The sequence below is a fragment of the Vigna radiata genome, chromosome 2 (assembly GCF_000741045.1).
Source record: "Vigna radiata var. radiata cultivar VC1973A chromosome 2, Vradiata_ver6, whole genome shotgun sequence".
NCBI classification, from domain to species: domain Eukaryota; kingdom Viridiplantae; phylum Streptophyta; class Magnoliopsida; order Fabales; family Fabaceae; genus Vigna; species Vigna radiata.
The window spans coordinates 23,204,404-23,222,642 of record NC_028352.1 but is presented as its reverse complement, the minus strand read 5'-3'; the positions used below and the strand labels follow the sequence as shown (position 1 = coordinate 23,222,642).

Below are 18,239 nucleotides of genomic sequence, written 5' to 3'. Positions count from 1 at the left end.
TGAATATTCATACATGTAATGTCACCGCGATGTGATAAAAATACACATCGGTTAAAAGTATAAAGTATCATAAGTTTTAAAAAGTATGTAACTTTAGACACTCTTTAACATCAATTTAAATACTAAAATAATCCTTTAATATTTTTATCGTTTAATTAAATTATTCTTATTGTAAGGCTAAAAGAAACATTGGATCAGGAAGACGATTGTACTAAACAAATATTTTAGTATTGCACTTCATGTGCTATTACTAGCTTTACAGGGTCCAATTACACTGTTCCAAATTTATAAATAAAATTTATCTCTAAAAGCTGCTTCGGAAAAGCACTTTCTTTTTTTTTTTTCAAATCAAACTTTGTCAGCATTGACCCTTGATTAGGAAAACAAATCTTTATAAGTGGAAACTGGAATATTTGCACCAACATTTTGAAGGTTTATTTTTATTTTTATATGCTTTTTGTCTTTTAAATGTGGTTATTTTTTATTCTCAGTTTTTTTTTTTAAACACTGCTTTCTTCAAATTTTCCTTTTCTATCATGTGATGCATATCAAGGAAGCTCTAAAATTGAGACAAAACAAGCTAAAGTTTAATAAACTCTTTAAAAGAGAATATAACTCCCAGGTCCAAATAGGACAATGATATTTCAATAACTTTTTTTTAACAATTTTTTGATAACAAGATATGTGTTACCATTCTATTAGTCTGTTTGAATCTATTTTAAAATATATTTAAAATGGACAAATCATAAATTGTCACATTATAAAAAAGTTATAAAAAAAAAATTATTAAAAATACTTTTTCTGTACAAATATAACTAAAGGCATGTATATGGTCCATTAGTTAATATAACCATTTTAGGAATTTTCAGACCCTTCTTCTTTGGATTAAACTTTACCTGAAAATAAATTTGAACTCAAATAACTCCTATAGACACATTTAAAACGGTATTGACAAATAATTCATGGAAAAGGCATTAGCAAATGGTTGTTTTCCAACTGACATTTCCCGCCATGAGAGACAAGAATATAACAGAAAAAAGCATGAGAAGTGGGAGTGAGTGATTTTCACGCTCTCAGAAACTCAATCGTCGAAATGAAAAACTCTAATGGTAGGGAAAGAAAACGAAAGCCTCTTTCCGATCTCACCATTTCCAACCTCCTTCCATCATCTTCTTCCTCCTCCTCAATCGACGCCAGACGCGGTACTTTCATTTTTATGCAATCTCATACATTATCTTTTCATTTTTCCTTTGCGTCTAAATTTCACGTTGAACTTTTCTTACTCTTTAGAATCAATTGTTTATGCTCTCGTAATCCGTCTTTCAATTTTGCATCAATTTTGTTCACGTCAAGCCAACAATTATAGCTTAATACCAGTGTTAACCATATCTGTTCCTTACTTTTGACGACACGGTGATTTCGTGCTTTGATTTCAGGTACTGTTGTTGGCCTTGATGTTTCTGAGCCAATTTCAGCATTCTGCACCCGAATACATACTTTGAATGAAAAGAAAAGGAATGCAAAAAAGGCAATAGCCAATTCAAAAATCTCTAAGATTCGGTAACTAGTAATACTATTCTCTGTTTTAAGTCATGTTAGGTTCAATTTTACAATACGTAAGGGAACCGAGTGCAATTATTACTCTCTCGTCTTTTTTCCTATAATTATTCGTTTGTCATCCAAGTTTTTTTTCCTACCAAACAGTGACAACAGTGATGGAGTAGAACTTGAAGGATTGGGTCTACCTAAAGCAAGGATTTTAACAGTTTCTTGCAAGAAGGTATAGATTTTTAATATACACTCTGTCTATGATGGTTCTGCAGATTTGTAGGGCATTCTTGAGTGTGGTGTAATTAATCGTCATTGGATTAGTTTACATGAATGGTGAATTTTAAATGGTTCTTAATGGATAATTTGCTCAACAAGTGTTTGATGATATCTGCTGAGTTTCCAGAAGAAGCGCGCTGTATCGTATGAAGAAGATGTGTCCAAAGATGCCCAACTTCAAGATTATATTGAAAAACAGAATGCTTACTTTAAAGAGGTTGATCAATTTGAACTACCAGAAGAGGAGGTTGAATCTGTTCATGAACTGGATTAAGAGGAACGTAGAGCAGCAGTAGGACTGGCAGCTTGAGACTCTTCATCCTTGTTTTGGTTATAATGAAAATGTGATGTTACCAGGTTAATGTATAAATGTGATACAGGAAGTTCATGACAGTCTTCCCAATTTTCAAATCAAAGAAAAGGTGTTTGACCCTGACCAATTATAATTAACACGTTAATTGGCCTTGGAATTTTGTTTTTCACTTTTGATAATTTCTCCTGGAAGATTTTTCAGTATTCTAACAATTCAAGAATTTGTGATTGGATATGACTTGCCTTTTTTTCCATAGATGATTCTTCTGAGCTATAATATTTACATATAGATCTTCTGGAATTTTTAACTTGACAACTGTTTAATCTCATCTAGTTGCATTCCTGGATCAGTTATAGGATCGAAATACCGTATTTGAGTACAAACAAATTTATGGATTGGCATCGATGATATTATTTTTACGTCACTTCTTCATGATCGTGGAGATTGCAGGTTCTACTGGTCGAATATGTTGTCAGGGAAGGTAGGAAGCTTAAAAAAGTCATATAAAATGAGGTAGTTTATTGAAGATAGATAAACCAGTTAGCTTGACAGCCAGAGAATACATAACTTTGGAAGGAAATCATTATACATGTATGTATGGGTACGCATTGTTGGCTAATGTTAAGAGACTTTTCGGCAATTGATTCTGATCTGCCCCTCGCTTCCTGTTAGAGGCTTGATATTGCTCATTTTGACCATGCCCTTGGCGAAGGCTTTAAAGAAGGCAACCGTGTCAGTAGCGTATTTCTTCACCAGTTTACCGGTGGAACCGCCGTTGAGCAGCTCCTGGTCAGAATGAAGAAGGCCCCTTTTAGCCAGTATGTTTTTGAAGTATAGATTATCGAAATGGGTAGGAGTTCGAAGGTCAAGGGGTGCAAGTAAATCGTCATTTCCACTTATGGGGCACTTGCTTTGTAGGGACTTGGCAAAGGAGGCATCAATGTTGGAATCATTGAAGATATGGGCTCGGAATGTTAAACATCTGGCAAGACCAAGAGTATGCGCACCTGTTATTAAAGGCAGTCAAGTGAATTGAAGCATTTCTTAGGCATAGCATGTCAAAATCTTTCAAGAAAAAACTTCTGAACAAAAAGAGCGGTCATTTTCTGGCAATAATTAACACTCACAACTTCTCTCATTCTATTTCAATCTAAAATAGCCTAGAAATTTTCTTGACAAAGCATTTATATAGTACCCTACCTGGTCTTGATCAGACTTGATACATGTATAATTTAACGTGTTTAGCATATGGTACCTGAAAGAGCCACCAAGTTCTTCACAGAGAGCCCGTGGTTGGCGAAATTCGTTTTGAGATCGGTTAAATTGAGAAAGGGTGCAGGAATGGAGTTATTGGCATCAGCTCTGCTAGCTGCGATTGAATCCCTTCTCCCCAAGCCTACTTCCCACGATGGTCCCCCTAGCTGTAAATTTCAACACATATTACCCCATCAATAACAAATGTTTTCGGTTTTTATATTTTAAGGGTCTTAGTATTAATACTACTAGGATTGGTTATTACATAAACAACAGAGTCTCGAGCAGCCAGAGCGAGAATATCAGCGCAGGAAACAACCCGGGGGCATGATTTCTCCACCTTGGCTTTAATGTCATCGATCACGTCGAACCCTCTTGCTGAATTATTGTTGGGTGCTGCGGTTTTCTCTCCTATGAAATTGCTTGTATCATCCAACAGTATCGACGCATCACAACCCTGAACATTGCGTTAAGTAACGCCAAATTAAGCAAAGGAGAAGACTACAGTGACCAGAAATTAATGTATATACTCACGTTTACAAAGCAGTCATGGAAATGCAATCTGAGTAAGGAAGCTCCTATGCGAGTTTCATCTTTAATGCCTTTTATGACTCCTTTTTTCACTATAGGCAACAGCTCTGGGCAGCTGCTAGTGTAGAAGTCCGGGGATAACTTCTTTTCGGCATCTGCTTCAGACGCTGCTGTAACAGCTACAAGAAGAAACAAAAGAAAATAGCAAGAAGCCATCTAAACTTTCGGAGTCCACACAAACCCAATAATTTGTGTCTTCGCTTCTAATAGTAACCATTAGGATAAAATTGGTCACATGAAAGTAAAAGTACTTCTAGCTTGTCTTTCCATGTTAAAGCTGATGTATGTTATGTACGTAATTTCCTTTTTCTTTTCGGCCATGATTAAAGGAATGGATTCCTTGCAGTAAAAGACTCATGTACACAATCCTTATCCTTATTTTTTTTTTCATATATTACTTAAGTAAATATAATATGAAAAAAAATGGATTAGATTTTGAATGTAGGATCTGTGGCTTCAGACAATATTTTTAAGAAACAGTAACATATATTTTAACCATAGTCAAAAGACCATAGTCAAAAGCCCCGGTATACACCCACCATTAAGTTGATGGAATAAAGTTTAGAAATAGTCAGTTTATTTTTTGACCAAAAAGTTTAGAAATGGTAACGTTAGAAAAACATATATAGAACCAACTTTAATTTAAATATGATATACATATATATTATTTACGTAATGTGAAACATTAAAAACTTATAAATTTATCTTAAATTTTAACTTTAAATATATTTTTAAATATTAAAATAATTTTGTAATTCTAGTAGAAGTGCATATATTAAAAAATATAGATGATTTCTATTATTTTTGACATAGAAAATTAGTAAAGTTCAAGAACCAAACTTCAATGTCTACTTCGAAACCCATCTCCTCCTTCCGACTCACCTCTCTCCTCCGCTCTCAGAAAGACCCTTCACTGGCCCTTCAACTCTTCCTCAACCCAAACCCTAACCATCCCTCCGTCCACCCATTCCGCCATTCCCTCCGCTCCTTTGACCTCATTATCACCAAACTTGCCCAAGCCAAAATGTTCCCCCAAATGGAACAGCTCCTCAACCAACTCCACACCCAAACGCGCTTCCCTACCCCCGAACCCCTCCTCCGCCACGTCATCGCTGCCTACGCGCGCGCCGGCCTCCCATCGCGTGCCCTCCGCACCTTCCTCTCCATCCCCGCCCCCTCNCTCCGCTCCTTCAACTCCCTCCTCCACGCGCTGCTCGCCTGCCGTGACTTNGCCTCATTCACNCGCCTCCTGCCGCACCTCCCCCGCTTTCGCGGTCCCGACGCNTGCTCCTACAACATCCTCATCCACGCNTGTTCTCTAACNGACGACCGNGNTCGGGCNTGGAAGCTGTTCAACGAAATGCGTAGGCGAGGCGTTCGTCCGAATCAAATTACGTTCGGAACTCTGATTAACTTGCTGTGCAAAAGCCCTCAATTGCACCTTCCCCAGGCGTTTAAGGTGAAGGANGAGATGGATANGNTTTTTAAAATTAAGCCTAATGNTTTTGTGTACACTAGTTTGATTAAAGCTGTTTGCGAGGTGGGTGATTTTGATTCCGCGGTTAGGTTGAAAGATGAGATGGTGAGGAACAATTTGAAGCTTGATGCTGTGGTGTACAACACTTTGGTTTCAGGGTTTTTAAAAGGAGGGAAGAAGGATATAGGATTTAGGGTTTTGGAGGAAATGAAGATTGGTGGTGTGAAGCCGAATTCTGTGACGTGTAATGTGTTAATTGGGGAGTTTTGTAGGGAGGGGAAGTTTGAAGAGGCTTATAGGATTTTGAATGATGGGTTAGAGGGTGTGAAGCCTGATGTTTTTGGCTACAATGTGGTTATTGGTTGGCTGTGTGAAGAGGGGAAATGGAGGGAGGCTGATGATTTATTTGGGGACATGCCAAGGCGACAGTGTGTTCCTGATGTTGTGACTTACCGCACCTTGTTTGATGGGCTTTGCCAGTGTATGCAGTTTGAGGAAGCTGGGTTGGTTTTAGAGGAGATGATTTTTAAAGGCTGTGTTCCTCGTTCCTCCAGTTTGAATGTGTTTGTTGGTATGGTGTGCAAGGAAGGAGATTTTGAGTTACTAGGGAAGGTTTTGAGTGGTTTGGTAGGTGGGGGATTTTACTGTGAGGATCTGTGGAAAACTTTGGTCTTATTGGTTTGTCAATCTGAAAAGTTGTTGGGAGCTTTTGAGTATTTTGATGAATTGGTGTTGGCATGAATTTTATATTGGGTTTCCGTGAATGTGCAGAGAGATATTCTGTTACATGTATGTTTTGCTTTAGAGACCTATGACTTTTTATTTTTAATTATGAGTATGTCATGAATTCTGAGTATTTATATACATATAAATATTCACTTGGTCTTTTTACCTACACAATCTTTATGCTTTAGTCCCTATACTTAAAATGACTCATTTAGTCTTTTTGAATTAGTTTTTAATTGGTTTTAGTCCCTGTCGTTTAGAATTACATAGACTAAAATAGATTAAAAAGTGCATGTGTTGGACTAGAGAGTGCATGTGTAAGGACTAAATGAGTAGTTTCTAGGTGTATGGCTAAAATGTAAAGATTGTGCTGGTAATGAGTAATTAAACCTAAAAAACTCATAATAATAGTCATCTTGCTATGGGCTATCCCACCATAGCGTTTTCTGGATTGACTTCTGCATGCTATTGTCTGATATTGATAACTGTGATTATCTTATGTAGGAAAGGATATTCCGGAAGAAGGTGATATGCACAAATTACTGTTTTATACAGGTGCTGATTATGTGTTGCATAAGGTTAGTTTGCCTTTTTCTTTTGGTTTGTTGGTTTACACAGGCTTTCAATTATGAAGGTATGTTTTCTTTAGAGATAACATCATCATTAAAAGTCTAAAACTTTGTTCTGAACATTTTTCTTTGCTGATTATCCTCTCTTCATTTGCAGTTTTTTCTATCTGATAATGCAGAAAATGAGCTGAATAGGCTAAAGTTGAGGTTTTCTCAGATATATTATGATATTCTATTCAGAGTAAGATGCCTTGATTTATTGTAATACAGTTTGTGGAACTCCTGCATTTGTGGCGCCTGAGGTTGTAAGTAGAAAGGGCTATAATGGAGCAAAATCTGATGTATGGTCTTGTGGAGTGATCTTATTTGTTCTTTTGGCTGGTCATTTGCCATTCTATGATTTGAATCTCATGTCACTGTATAGGAAAATAGGCAGGGCGGAATACAAATGCCCAAACTGGTTTTCAATTGAAGTGCGCAGATTGTTGGGGAAAATCCTTGACCCCAACCCAGATACCAGGATATCCATGGCAAAAGTTATGGAAAATTCGTGGTTCAGAAAAGGATTCAAACCCAATTCTGGTGAAGTGAAAAGAGAGTCTGCAAATGTGGATTTAGTTAATTTTGATAAAGTTTTTGGTTTGTGCGAGAATACAATCACTGCTTCTGTTAAGGCAGTTCAAGAATTGGTTGCTCCTGGACATTTAAATACTTTTAACATAATTTCTCTGTCTGCAGGGCTAAATTTGTCTGGCCAATTTGCTAACATTGGTGAAGAGGAAGATATCAAATTTACATTCATGAGCTCTGCCTCATCTACCATGTCTACAGTGGAAGATATTGCCCGCATTGAGGATGGTGATCATTAAGAAGGATGGAGGGCTACTGAAATTGGAGAGATCCAAGGCAGGTAGAAAAGAACCGGTTTCCATTGATGTTGAAATATTTGAAGTCGCTCCATCTTTTCATTTGGTTGAGATGAAATCCGGCGGTGATACATTAGAATTCCAGAAGATAGTGAAGGAATATTTAAGACCAGCTCTCAAAGATATTGTTTTTGTTTGGCAAGATGAGCATTACCTGCAGCAACAGGATTGTACTCCTTAAAATATTCATTGACTTTTCAAGTTTTGAATGAATTACGGTTATGACAAAGTTACCATGGTAATTGAAATGTTCATATTCATACTCTAATAAATATGGTTTTGGTTGAGAATGTCTGCTAAATTGTGAGATGTCATTACATCATACCTTAGCTAGAAATAGTTTTTTGTTTTCACGCCAACATGTGAATTCAAACTTAATTTGTAATGGTTTCCAAAGGTTATGGTTATTCAGCATGCCCATGCCTACAATGTATATTTCAGTCACAGTACTAATACAAAGAAAATAAATGAAGCTCGTCTGAAGCTTATTTGGTTGTTTTGTAATCAAGGTTGTTTGTTGCTGTCATAAAGATGCGTGTAGTGTAATTTTTCACGACACCTTTTTTCAAGTTAGACTATAGCTTATTAAGGTTGAGGTTTTATCACATTAACCTGTAACTCAAGCTTTAATTATGAATTATTATGAATTCTATTTACTCATCAGTAGTTTTCTAGGAAGAACCTAACTCTTATAGAGTAAAATTTACCCCACAGCTTCAGCTATGTTCAAGCAAAGGATCTGAGTGGTTATTTCTTACCTTTTAGTAAAGATGTTATGCTGTTCATTGTTGTGTTTGGGTACCGACAATTTTGGTTACGAAACAGTTAGTGTGGACATTTCACCCCTAGTTTCCCATATAAAGAAGAGCATAAAATAATATTTATATTGTCCTCAGTTTAGCTTTGTATAGTTTTGAATTGATAAATTTTCAGGGATCTTAAGGTTAGAATTATAAGGCTGAAAAGAAAGTATAGTTATTTCAAAATATTTTTCTAGCCTCAAAGTTTTTCAACTTAATTTAATGGAAATCTCTGTGAACTTATGATACCATCCAAGTTCAAGTTACAGAAGTCTGGTTTTTGAGATGGTTCTAGGCAAAATCGATTCCCTTTTTCCACGTTAATAGCAAAGCAACCCCTTGATTGCTCACACTATATTCTCGTGTTAGCTGATTCCAATGCTAAACAACATACAGGCTTAATATGTAACAAAATTTTTTTGAGTATAAGGCTAATTATTATTTAGTTTATGCGCTCACCTTTAGTTTGTCACGTGTATAATTTTGTTTTAATTCTAAGAAATATGATTAATGAAATGCTCAATTATTGTCTTGATAAAAAATCATTTTGACATTTTGTTTTTCTGCTGGTACCAGTGTGTGGTTGTGTCAATTTTAAATTGGTTGCTCATATAGGGGCCCAATCCATGTTATTTTTCGATACGAAGGGTCCCGAAAACCTAGAAAGGGATCTAGTAGATTAGAAGACTGTTATATAGATCAGCCCAGAAGTCACATTTGCTTTTTGGGACCGGTTCATAAATCCAACAAATATGGAGTAGTTACTACTGGGCCGGCTATTGCCACTCCCCGCATTGCTTTTCAAACCCCCAAGATGTTGCTGCTACTTTTTATCTAATGAAAAGTTCCCTAAAAAAGGAAAGTTTTTTTGTCTATTGGAGACACTCACAAAATGGAAAATTATTTCCATTTTTGCGTAGTTTTAAAGGAAATTACATATATTAATGTTACATATGAGATTCCTAGAGATAAGAAATGTCCTTATAACGTTATTACTATTTTATATGATCATTTCATATTTTTACTTAACAAAATTACTAGTGAATAAAAGTTTAGATTAAAAGTAGTTAAAATGTTAAGTAGGAACTTATTTATTTGTTATTTGTGTAGACCTAAGTATTCATAATTGATTCGTTCATTTGAAAAGTCAATGATATTTTTTGGAAAGTTTTTTGATACAAGACGTTGATCGCGTTACTTGATTAATTAGAACTTTACTTATTTTATAGTCGGCCAATTCAATCGATATAACTATTGGACTATCATGATTTGGGTTAGACACTTTGAAATCTTTGTTTATGAAGGTGATCAGGAACATTCTTTTGACCTCTTTTTTTTTTCGAGATGCACTCTTTTTTGAGTGCTTTCATGTTTTTCTATTGGGCAAATGCTAATGTATCTCTATCGGTGAACTCTTCTAAGATGGTGTTAATCACGTCTTCCAGAAGACAATTCTTACTTCGACTTTGACGATGACTCTCTTTGTCGTTTGTTACATTGATTGGAGGTACCTATTAAATATCCTTTCATGTTAAAGTTAGTCCAAATTTGAGTATTAAGATAATAATTGCATAATTAATGCATCACCTATTACCGACCTTTATTTGTAATTCATAATGAACTTTTGGAATCGGCCTAATTATAATCCAAATTCATTTAAACATGATTATAGACTTAATTAGGATGTTTTTCTTGCCTTAAGCCGTTTAGTCTTAATCATCCTATCCACTCCTTAACTAGACAATCCATTTTGGTTAAAATGGTTTGAGTTTGGCTGATGAATTGCGTGACTGTACGGTCCATTCCTTACTACGACTGTTCATACTATACATTTTATATTGTTAAAAAAGAAAAAAGGTGAATATAGTCTAATTTAAAAGAAAATGTAAAAGAAGTATATAAAATACCTCAATGTAAAACATCTCTAACCTATAAAAAAGAAATAATAACAATCAATAATTTAAAATGGATACAAACATCTTCATCGTTCTCTAAGAACCGTCGTTACATGACTGTGGACAATAAGAGGATGATACACTCATATTCATTTCACATAATTTTCATAATTTTTATAATGAGTGTAGAAATATCAAAAAGTATATTTTTTCCATGACTTGCCATCAAAACAAAAGGTTTAGACAGACACATATGATGTTTCGTATAGTCCTAAATCTATCTCAACCTTTTTTTCATCATCAGCCTAATATGTCCAACCTATATTACTTTATTACAAACTTATATCCATCTTAAACCTAACTTATATCACAATATATTAAGCGTTTGATAAACTTATTATATGTATGAACTATTTTCCCTTTAAAATATGTGGCTTCTTTCAAAAGTTAACACAGTCAAATTTGCAACTGTGTCCCCGATCTATGGGATTGGTATCTCACAGTTACAGAATTGGAATCTGAATGTGGAAGACAGACACTGATTATGCTATTCTGCTGTCTACTTCACTTTTGTAATTTGTATTCTTTTCTGACTTGACATCCAACGGTCCATGTTAAAGATGCTGCATGCATATGCTGTCTTTGATGTCTCCCATGATTGGTAGCAGTCATCACTCGGAGTGACTTGTTGTATGCCAATGAATCTTATGCCGTTTCTCTTTTACTCCTTCATTTATTGCCAATTGTAAAGGAGCCACCATTTACACGCATCCTAAGTGATTGGTATAACAATTACGTATACTTTTTCTGATTTTGACTTTGGATTACTACCTCTATTATTAATGGACGTAGAATCATATTATCAGCACTATGGGGGACAACAAAAGTATCATGGTATTCATCAATCTTTAATGAAGGCATAATCACGTTATGTATTCATTCTTTTTATTATATATATATGTATGGTGTGAAAGTAGACAGTAGTACTCAATGATATAAGAAAATTTCAAAGACAGCAGTGGTATTAACACTTAAGTTTCTTGTAATTGAGTCCAAGCGATGTGATAAAAATCTTAGATAGGCATAGGCATTGTCCTTTTTGTCTTTTGGATTCCTCCTAACAAGACGGGTATTGATTAAGTTGTAATGAAAGTTGAAAGATGTGAGGCTAAGAAGAATGGAAGTTGCATGTGAGTCCGTGGTTGTGAAGGTTTGGAAAGTACGTAGAAAGCAGTGATGTGTATGGTTTATTGAGGAAAGAATGGGTGAGCTGAGAGTGTTGAATTTGGAGGGAGGTGTCTGTCCAAAGCATTATCTTGTACTCTTGTTATGTCAGCCACATAAGTAGTCTTTTTCAGTCTCTATCTATCTTCCTCAGCATTGGCAGCAGGGCAAACATTGTTCACAAGGTCTGGGCTTGGGTAGGGTTTATGTCATTCAGCTATTTGCCCTCCCTGCTATGCAACATCATTTTCATTTTTAGCCCTTTAATTTAATATTATGTTGTAATTCAATGAATTATAATGTTAGAAGAGTGAGCCGTAAACCGATTATAGTTCAACACGTGGTAAGAACGATGCAGATTATCAAGATGACACTCTAATAGATAGCATTGACCTAAGCTATGAGAATGAGATTCTCAGCATTTAGTATGTGAGAAAATATCTCATTTTCATTTATGGAGCCAACGAATGTGGTCCATTATTAGACAAACGCCATTCGTCAAGTCAAAGCTATGTTCACGTTGGTGTGTATTGAGGTAGGATCTAAATTAAACAGCCTATTTTTTCAACTTATATAGTGAATTAAGGTCTCAATATTTATTAATACTAATGTCTAAGATTGTGAAAGAAAAAACCATAGGGCTTGATTTCTGAGTCGGAATGATGGGAAAACTGAATGGTAATGAGAAAAACGTCATTCTTTAAAATATGGTTTTGGATATAGTTAAAATAATAATATCATGACACATTTTTACATTCATTTGATATAGAATATAAGTGTAAAATAATTTAAAAAATATAAAATTTTGTAATTTTAAAAAATAAAATAAAAAATAAATAAAGATAATATCAAGTGAATCTAAAAATTTTAGATACGTCAAAAAATCATTTATCTTGTTAATATATCATATGCAACTTTTGTCTCCGGTACTATTGGTTATAGTTATCACGGTTGTTGGCAACAACCTCATAGTACCATATCCATGTGGCTACACTAGATTCCTGTACCTTCATTATAAAAATAATCGGAATAGATTTTTTCATTAAAATTGTCCAGAGAAAAAGAATATCTATATATACTTCATTACTTTATTCTCTTTTTCTTGAGTATTTTTTTTAAGGAATTATTGGACGTTGTTTCCAAAAAGATTAAATTATTGATATGCTTTTGTAAAGATCAAGTTGTAGCGATAGGATGATTTAGCGGTAAGAGAGATAGGATGATTTAGTGGTAAGATTAGAAACAATGAGTGAAAAAGGTTATGATTTCAATTTCTTTCACTAATACTTTAAAGTTATAAGATTATTATTTTACATAATTTTAATTGTGTAATGAAATGTTTTTAACTGTGTTATTAATAATAATAGTTACATTTTATTTTATATTAATTTTAACTATAATAACAAAATTGTAATCTAATAATAATTACATATTTTATAATACTGTAGAGTGACTTGTAAATATATAATGCATATATTGTTTTTCATTTAAAAAAAACAAATAAGTTATTAATCAAATTTCAAAAGTTGGGAGTAATTTAATCTATTTAGTAATATAATTTAATTTGAATAAATTATTTTGAGATAAGAAGAGTTAATATTTTTTAATGTATTATTACTAGGTAGATTATTGATAAATGAGTTGATCTGCTTTAGTGTGGTAATGATTACCTAATGATGGTATTATTGAATTTATAACTACTATTTTTAGATTATTCATTCATAATTATTTTTTTCTTTGTTATTTGTTTATTATTATTATTATTTATATTTATTTTGTTTAGTAAAATAATTATAACCTCCTTTTTATTCATATTTATTTGTCCATTATTTTATTTAGGGAAGTGTTCTTAACTTCTTCTTTTTTTTTATATATTTTTATTTACTTGTTTTTATTATTTATATTTATTTTATTTAGGAAAGTATTTTTAACTGTTAATTTTATTTACTTATTTTTATTATTTATTTTGTGAGATGTTCATAACTTTATTTTTATTTACATTTATTTTGCCTATCTGTTTTATTTAATGAAGTGTTTTTAATCTCATTTTTTATTTACTTGTTTTTATTACTTATATTTATTTTATTTAGTGAAGTGTTTATAATTGATTTGTATTTATTTATCTACTTATTTTATTTAGTGACATGTTTTTCATATTATTTTTTTTATTTACCTATCATTATTGCTTATAGTTATTTTATTTAGTGAGATATTTATCATCTTATTTTTATTTATATTTATTTGTCTATTTATTTTATTTAATGAGATGTTTTAATCTTTCTTTTACTTTTATTTACTTGTTTTTATTATTTATATTTATTTTATTTATTAAGGTGCTTATAACTTTATTTTAATTTATATTTATTTACTTATTTATTTTATTTAATGAGATTTTTTTATTTTTTATTTTTATTTAGTTGTCTTTATTATTTATCTTTATTTCATTTAGTGAAGTGTTAATAACCTCATTTTATTTATATTTATTTTATTTAGTAAGGTGTTTTTAATTTTATTTTTTATTTACTTGTTTTTATTATTTTTATTTATTTTATTTAATGAGGTATTTATTATCTTATTTTTATTTACATTTAACTTTCCTTTTTATTTCATTTAATAAGGTGCTTTTAACCTCCATTTTTTGTTTATTTATTTTTACTAATCATATTTATTTTAATGGAGTATTGTTTACTTATTTTTTTTATATTTATTGGTCTATTTATTTTATTTATAATGGATTCTCAAATGGTAATTATTTGTATGAAAGAATCTTTTTCCATTACAAATAGCTTGTATCTACTAGCTTACAACCTCTCTTTTCATTTACTATCCTATATATTTCAATATATATTTTTTATTATCTTTTTTTATGTTAGTATCTATTTTAATTTTAGAGACAAATAATTATTGCACCTTTTTAATTATTATATTTAAATTATTTTTTATTTTTTATGTAATTCAAATAAAAAAAATTAACATTATAGATTAAAGTAATTAATGTTTTACTACATCATAGTTTTGAAAATTTAAATCCAATAAAATAATAATTTAAATTGAAAAATAAAAATGTAGAATTTGAAAAACATGTATATTAGTCTTTTACCAAAAAAAAAAAGTTGTAATTGTATTGTATAGCCATCTAGCCACCAGCTATTGATGGAGTGATCTAGGATCAACTCATTAGGATCCACGTTAAGACATTGACTGAAGAATCACAAACATTTAAAAACTTTAAGTATCATCCATAATCAAGTTTATAGGTAAAACATACTAGATATTGGGTCATGATTATGATTATGTTAATCACAAGCCTATCTCGAAACTTATAAATACGAGTATAAGGTAAGGAGGTAGGTGATTACATTTATTGTAAATTTGAGATTTTATTGTGCTAAACAAACAGTTTGGATGCTGACTTGAATTTAAGGACTTGAAAGAACTATGTAACTGAAGCTGGAAACGACGTTAGGAAACTCAGAAAAATATGAAAGAGTGTTTTGATTATAGTTTTTAACCTCACATCCAAAACAATAATATATTTTGAATATAAAATTTTATGAAAACTACTTACTAAATTACTATATTTGCTCTAAGAATTTGAAACTACTAATAATACATAAACAATACTTTTACTATAAAAAAAAGAAGAAGAAAACTACTCATTTTTGTTTACGTATTCAGTTATCACTCTAACATTTGGTGTGGGAAGATGTTGACGGGTACATAGGTGTGAACCGTGAAGTTTGTAATGAAAAAGTTGGGTCAAAAATGTTCACGAGTTAAGATGATATAATTATAGGATAATGTCATTTTGATTTTGATTTGGCAGACATAATGGGTCGGTGCTAATTTGTACCCTTCATACCTCTTGTGCCCACCATTTCTTTGAAAACTTGAATTATGTGATGCACTGCAAAACTTAGGGCATTTTCACTCTTCTGTGGTTCCAGATTTTCCAATTTTAGTCAATCGATCAAGTATGGCCACAGATTTTTCTACTTTCATTTATATTATTTCAGTTCAATACTTCAATATGGCTGCTCAACTGTAACCTCATACAAGAACTCCATTCTAAAGATCATCAACCATCTTCATCTTTTGATCAAATTTTAATCATTCACAGAGATATTAGAGGTGTTTTATATTTATCACATAGTTATTGAAATAAATAAACTTTCTATAGTTACTAATGATTAAGAGTATAATTATACCTAACTTTCTAGGGTTTTTTTAATAATGAGAAGTTTAAAGCATTATAGTAGGAGATTGTAGATTCTAACTTTATCATCACTATTTTATGTTATAGACACTATTAATATTATATAATTTCTCTCTTTATTGAGTGTATTTTACACATTACAACTAGTAAAAAAATTACTACCTAACCATCTCAAATTACCTATCCTTTTACTTGATTTTATTAATCATATATTTCTTTCAGTTTGCTATCTTTTTTCACTATCAATTTCTCAATTAAAATTTAATATTTTTGTTTAACCTTACGTTATAATTTAAATTATCCATTACAAATTTGAAATGCAATTTGTATATTTGAAGATATTTAATACTACAATTTTTATTTTAATACGTTTATATGTTAAAAATATTTATTATTATCGATTTAAATTGTATTAAATATTTTCATATACATTTTTAATTAAATCATATATTCTTACTCCGTAGATATATGGACGAGACATGAGAAAAATGGGATAATAATCATTTCGTAAATTTAAAAATAAGGTGCCATAAGTTTCTTTTTGTATATAAACTTTTTACAGATTTTTATATAAGAACAAAATAAAAAAAATATTTTTTACAAACTTAAATTATTCACCCGTAAAAAATAAATTATTTATTCTTTAACTTGTTTTCACTCTCTTCTATTTGTTAGTCAATCTCTCCGTGCTTTCCGAATAAATATTTAACTTAACATTAAGATATATAGTATCTTAGTTATATTTCTTATATATTATTAATTTTATTTGTTCATATTTTATCTCAAGACTTTCAACTTTATATTAAAATTTCTTACAATTTATTTAATCGTAAGTCTTTTATATATTGCAAATTTTCTTTCAATACTTTTATATTTTTCTTTCACAATTCATGGTCAAACACTAAGTATCTCTTGTTCTCCACCTCTTATGATTTACTTCCAGCGGCCACTGTCCGCTTTGGGTCAAACCCTCATGGATTTGTTTTTGGTACCACTCCAAAAGATCTCTTATCAATGAAAGTATATTATGTGTATATAAACTCGTGTCTATCTATTATTTTTTCTGATGTGAAACTTTGTTTGTACCCAACAAATAATTGGTACATAATTGAAAAATTTGAATAGAATAATTGAGTCGATTCATATAAAAAGTTATGTCATTTTTAATTCAAAATATGGAGACATTAAATTTGTAGATGGGTTGTAAGTCACTTGAATTCTAATAAATTTTTAACTTGAGCTTAACATGATCAAGTTGATTTGTATTGATTATTGTTTTGGAACGTGGGATGAAGGTAAATCCTCACAAACAATGTCATGATCTAAAGCCTACAAAATATTATCTTTCACTCTCTAAGTCTTTCCTAACCATTCGTTTAAAGTCGCTTGGAGGGTATATGGAGAATATGTTCTAATTGTAAAGTCAATTCAAGTTCGTTGGTTTGGATAATTAATGTATATTAAATATGATTACTTAATTTTTTTTTTACTTATTTATAGATTTCAGAGTAAATTGTTGATTAATTACGATCTAATTACAACTTAATTTATAATAATCACATTTTGTCTTAAATTAGTCAATATCAAAACTAATGTCAATAGAAACTAACCACTCGATCTATTAACTATGGTCCTGTAATCGAGAGATCAGTCCATAATCATCACATGACTGACCATATATAATCATTCGGGTCTAATTCTAATAAAACAATCATACAATATAATTATAATAAAGAACATCCATATTACACATGCAGTACAAAAAATGCAAAATATACGAAATTTGATTTTTATAAAATAGTCACTCAATGATAATTTTGGTTTGTTTTAAAGTGTGGAATAATTACCCTTTGTTTTCATGCATATGCATACTAATTTGTTGAATAACTAACTTATTTTAAGGTTTAAGATTTATAATTGATAAGTTTTGGGTTGTACATAATATTGTGAATTTTGTCAAAATTTCATTTTATTTTCAAACAAAAGCTATGAAAAGACGATTATCTCTTCTCAAAAGTGAACACCACTCAAGCAAAAAAGAATATGAAAACATCTATTTTTTAAGTGGGATGTTTTTTTTTTCTCAAAGTGAAAATTATTTTCCTATTAAAAAAATTATGGGTTAAATATGTTTTTAGTCCCTATACTTTGGGACGATTTTGGTTTTAGTCTCTCTTTCAAACTAACGTACAATTTAGTCCTTCAATTTTAGAAAATTCTGGTTTTAGTCTTTTTTACCAATTTTTTTTTTAACTTTATTTGTTGTTTCAAACGCGTTTCTCTATTAACATTCAAAAAATGTGTCAAATAGTGTAAACAATCCAAATACTATAATGAAACATGCTCGAAACAGCAAATAAAATTAAAAATTTTTGGTAAAAAGGATTAAAACTAGAGTTTTCTAAAGTTGAAGAAGGACTA

General features: G+C 31.2%; 3 protein-coding genes and 1 pseudogene across 5 annotated transcripts; 3 read left to right on the top strand and 1 right to left on the bottom strand.

The window, feature by feature from the left end:
* The first annotated feature begins 1,060 nt into the window (after positions 1-1,060).
* LOC106753473 lies at positions 1,061-2,320 on the top strand. The gene is made up of 4 exons (XM_014635293.2): positions 1,061-1,202; positions 1,437-1,560; positions 1,705-1,780; positions 1,955-2,320. Exons 1-4 carry the CDS (start codon positions 1,094-1,096, stop codon positions 2,099-2,101), a joined length of 456 nt encoding a protein of 151 aa, XP_014490779.1. The 5' UTR covers positions 1,061-1,093; the 3' UTR covers positions 2,102-2,320.
* Positions 2,321-2,639: 319 nt separating this feature from the next.
* On the bottom strand, positions 2,640-4,331 carry LOC106754295 (peroxidase P7-like). The gene is made up of 4 exons (XM_014636311.2): positions 3,929-4,331; positions 3,660-3,851; positions 3,396-3,561; positions 2,640-3,147 (listed from the first exon to the last, which is right to left on the bottom strand). Exons 1-4 carry the CDS (start codon positions 4,139-4,141, stop codon positions 2,762-2,764), a joined length of 957 nt encoding a protein of 318 aa, XP_014491797.1. The 5' UTR covers positions 4,142-4,331; the 3' UTR covers positions 2,640-2,761.
* A 457-nt stretch (positions 4,332-4,788) lies between these two features.
* On the top strand, positions 4,789-7,627 carry LOC106756498 (putative pentatricopeptide repeat-containing protein At1g53330). Of its 3 annotated transcripts, XM_022778859.1 has the most exons (4): positions 4,789-6,251; positions 6,693-6,766; positions 6,915-6,998; positions 7,496-7,627. In XM_022778859.1, exon 1 carries the CDS (start codon positions 4,830-4,832, stop codon positions 6,201-6,203), a length of 1,374 nt encoding a protein of 457 aa, XP_022634580.1. In that variant the 5' UTR covers positions 4,789-4,829; the 3' UTR covers positions 6,204-6,251; positions 6,693-6,766; positions 6,915-6,998; positions 7,496-7,627. The 3 variants fall into 3 exon arrangements, with proteins under 3 accessions (XP_022634580.1, XP_022634581.1, XP_022634579.1); XM_022778860.1 differs by lacking the exon at positions 6,915-6,998; XM_022778858.1 differs by lacking the exon at positions 7,496-7,627 and having other exon boundaries at positions 6,915-7,057.
* On the top strand, positions 6,565-7,970 carry LOC106753465 (annotated as a pseudogene).
* Positions 7,971-18,239: the final 10,269 nt, after the last annotated feature.

Coding starts and splice junctions, on each gene's coding strand:
- LOC106754295 (XM_014636311.2), bottom strand. CDS start 4,141: ATGGCTTCTTGCTATTTTCTTTTGTTTCTTCTTGTAGCTGTTACAGCA. Junction 3,852..3,928: donor TCCATGACTGCTTTGTAAAC/GTGAGTATATAC, acceptor CGCAATGTTCAG/GGTTGTGATGCGTCGATACT. Junction 3,148..3,395: donor GAACTTGGTGGCTCTTTCAG/GTACCATATGCT, acceptor CTTTAATAACAG/GTGCGCATACTCTTGGTCTT.
- LOC106753473 (XM_014635293.2), top strand. CDS start 1,094: ATGAAAAACTCTAATGGTAGGGAAAGAAAACGAAAGCCTCTTTCCGAT. Junction 1,203..1,436: donor CTCAATCGACGCCAGACGCG/GTACTTTCATTT, acceptor CTTTGATTTCAG/GTACTGTTGTTGGCCTTGAT. Junction 1,781..1,954: donor TAACAGTTTCTTGCAAGAAG/GTATAGATTTTT, acceptor CTGAGTTTCCAG/AAGAAGCGCGCTGTATCGTA.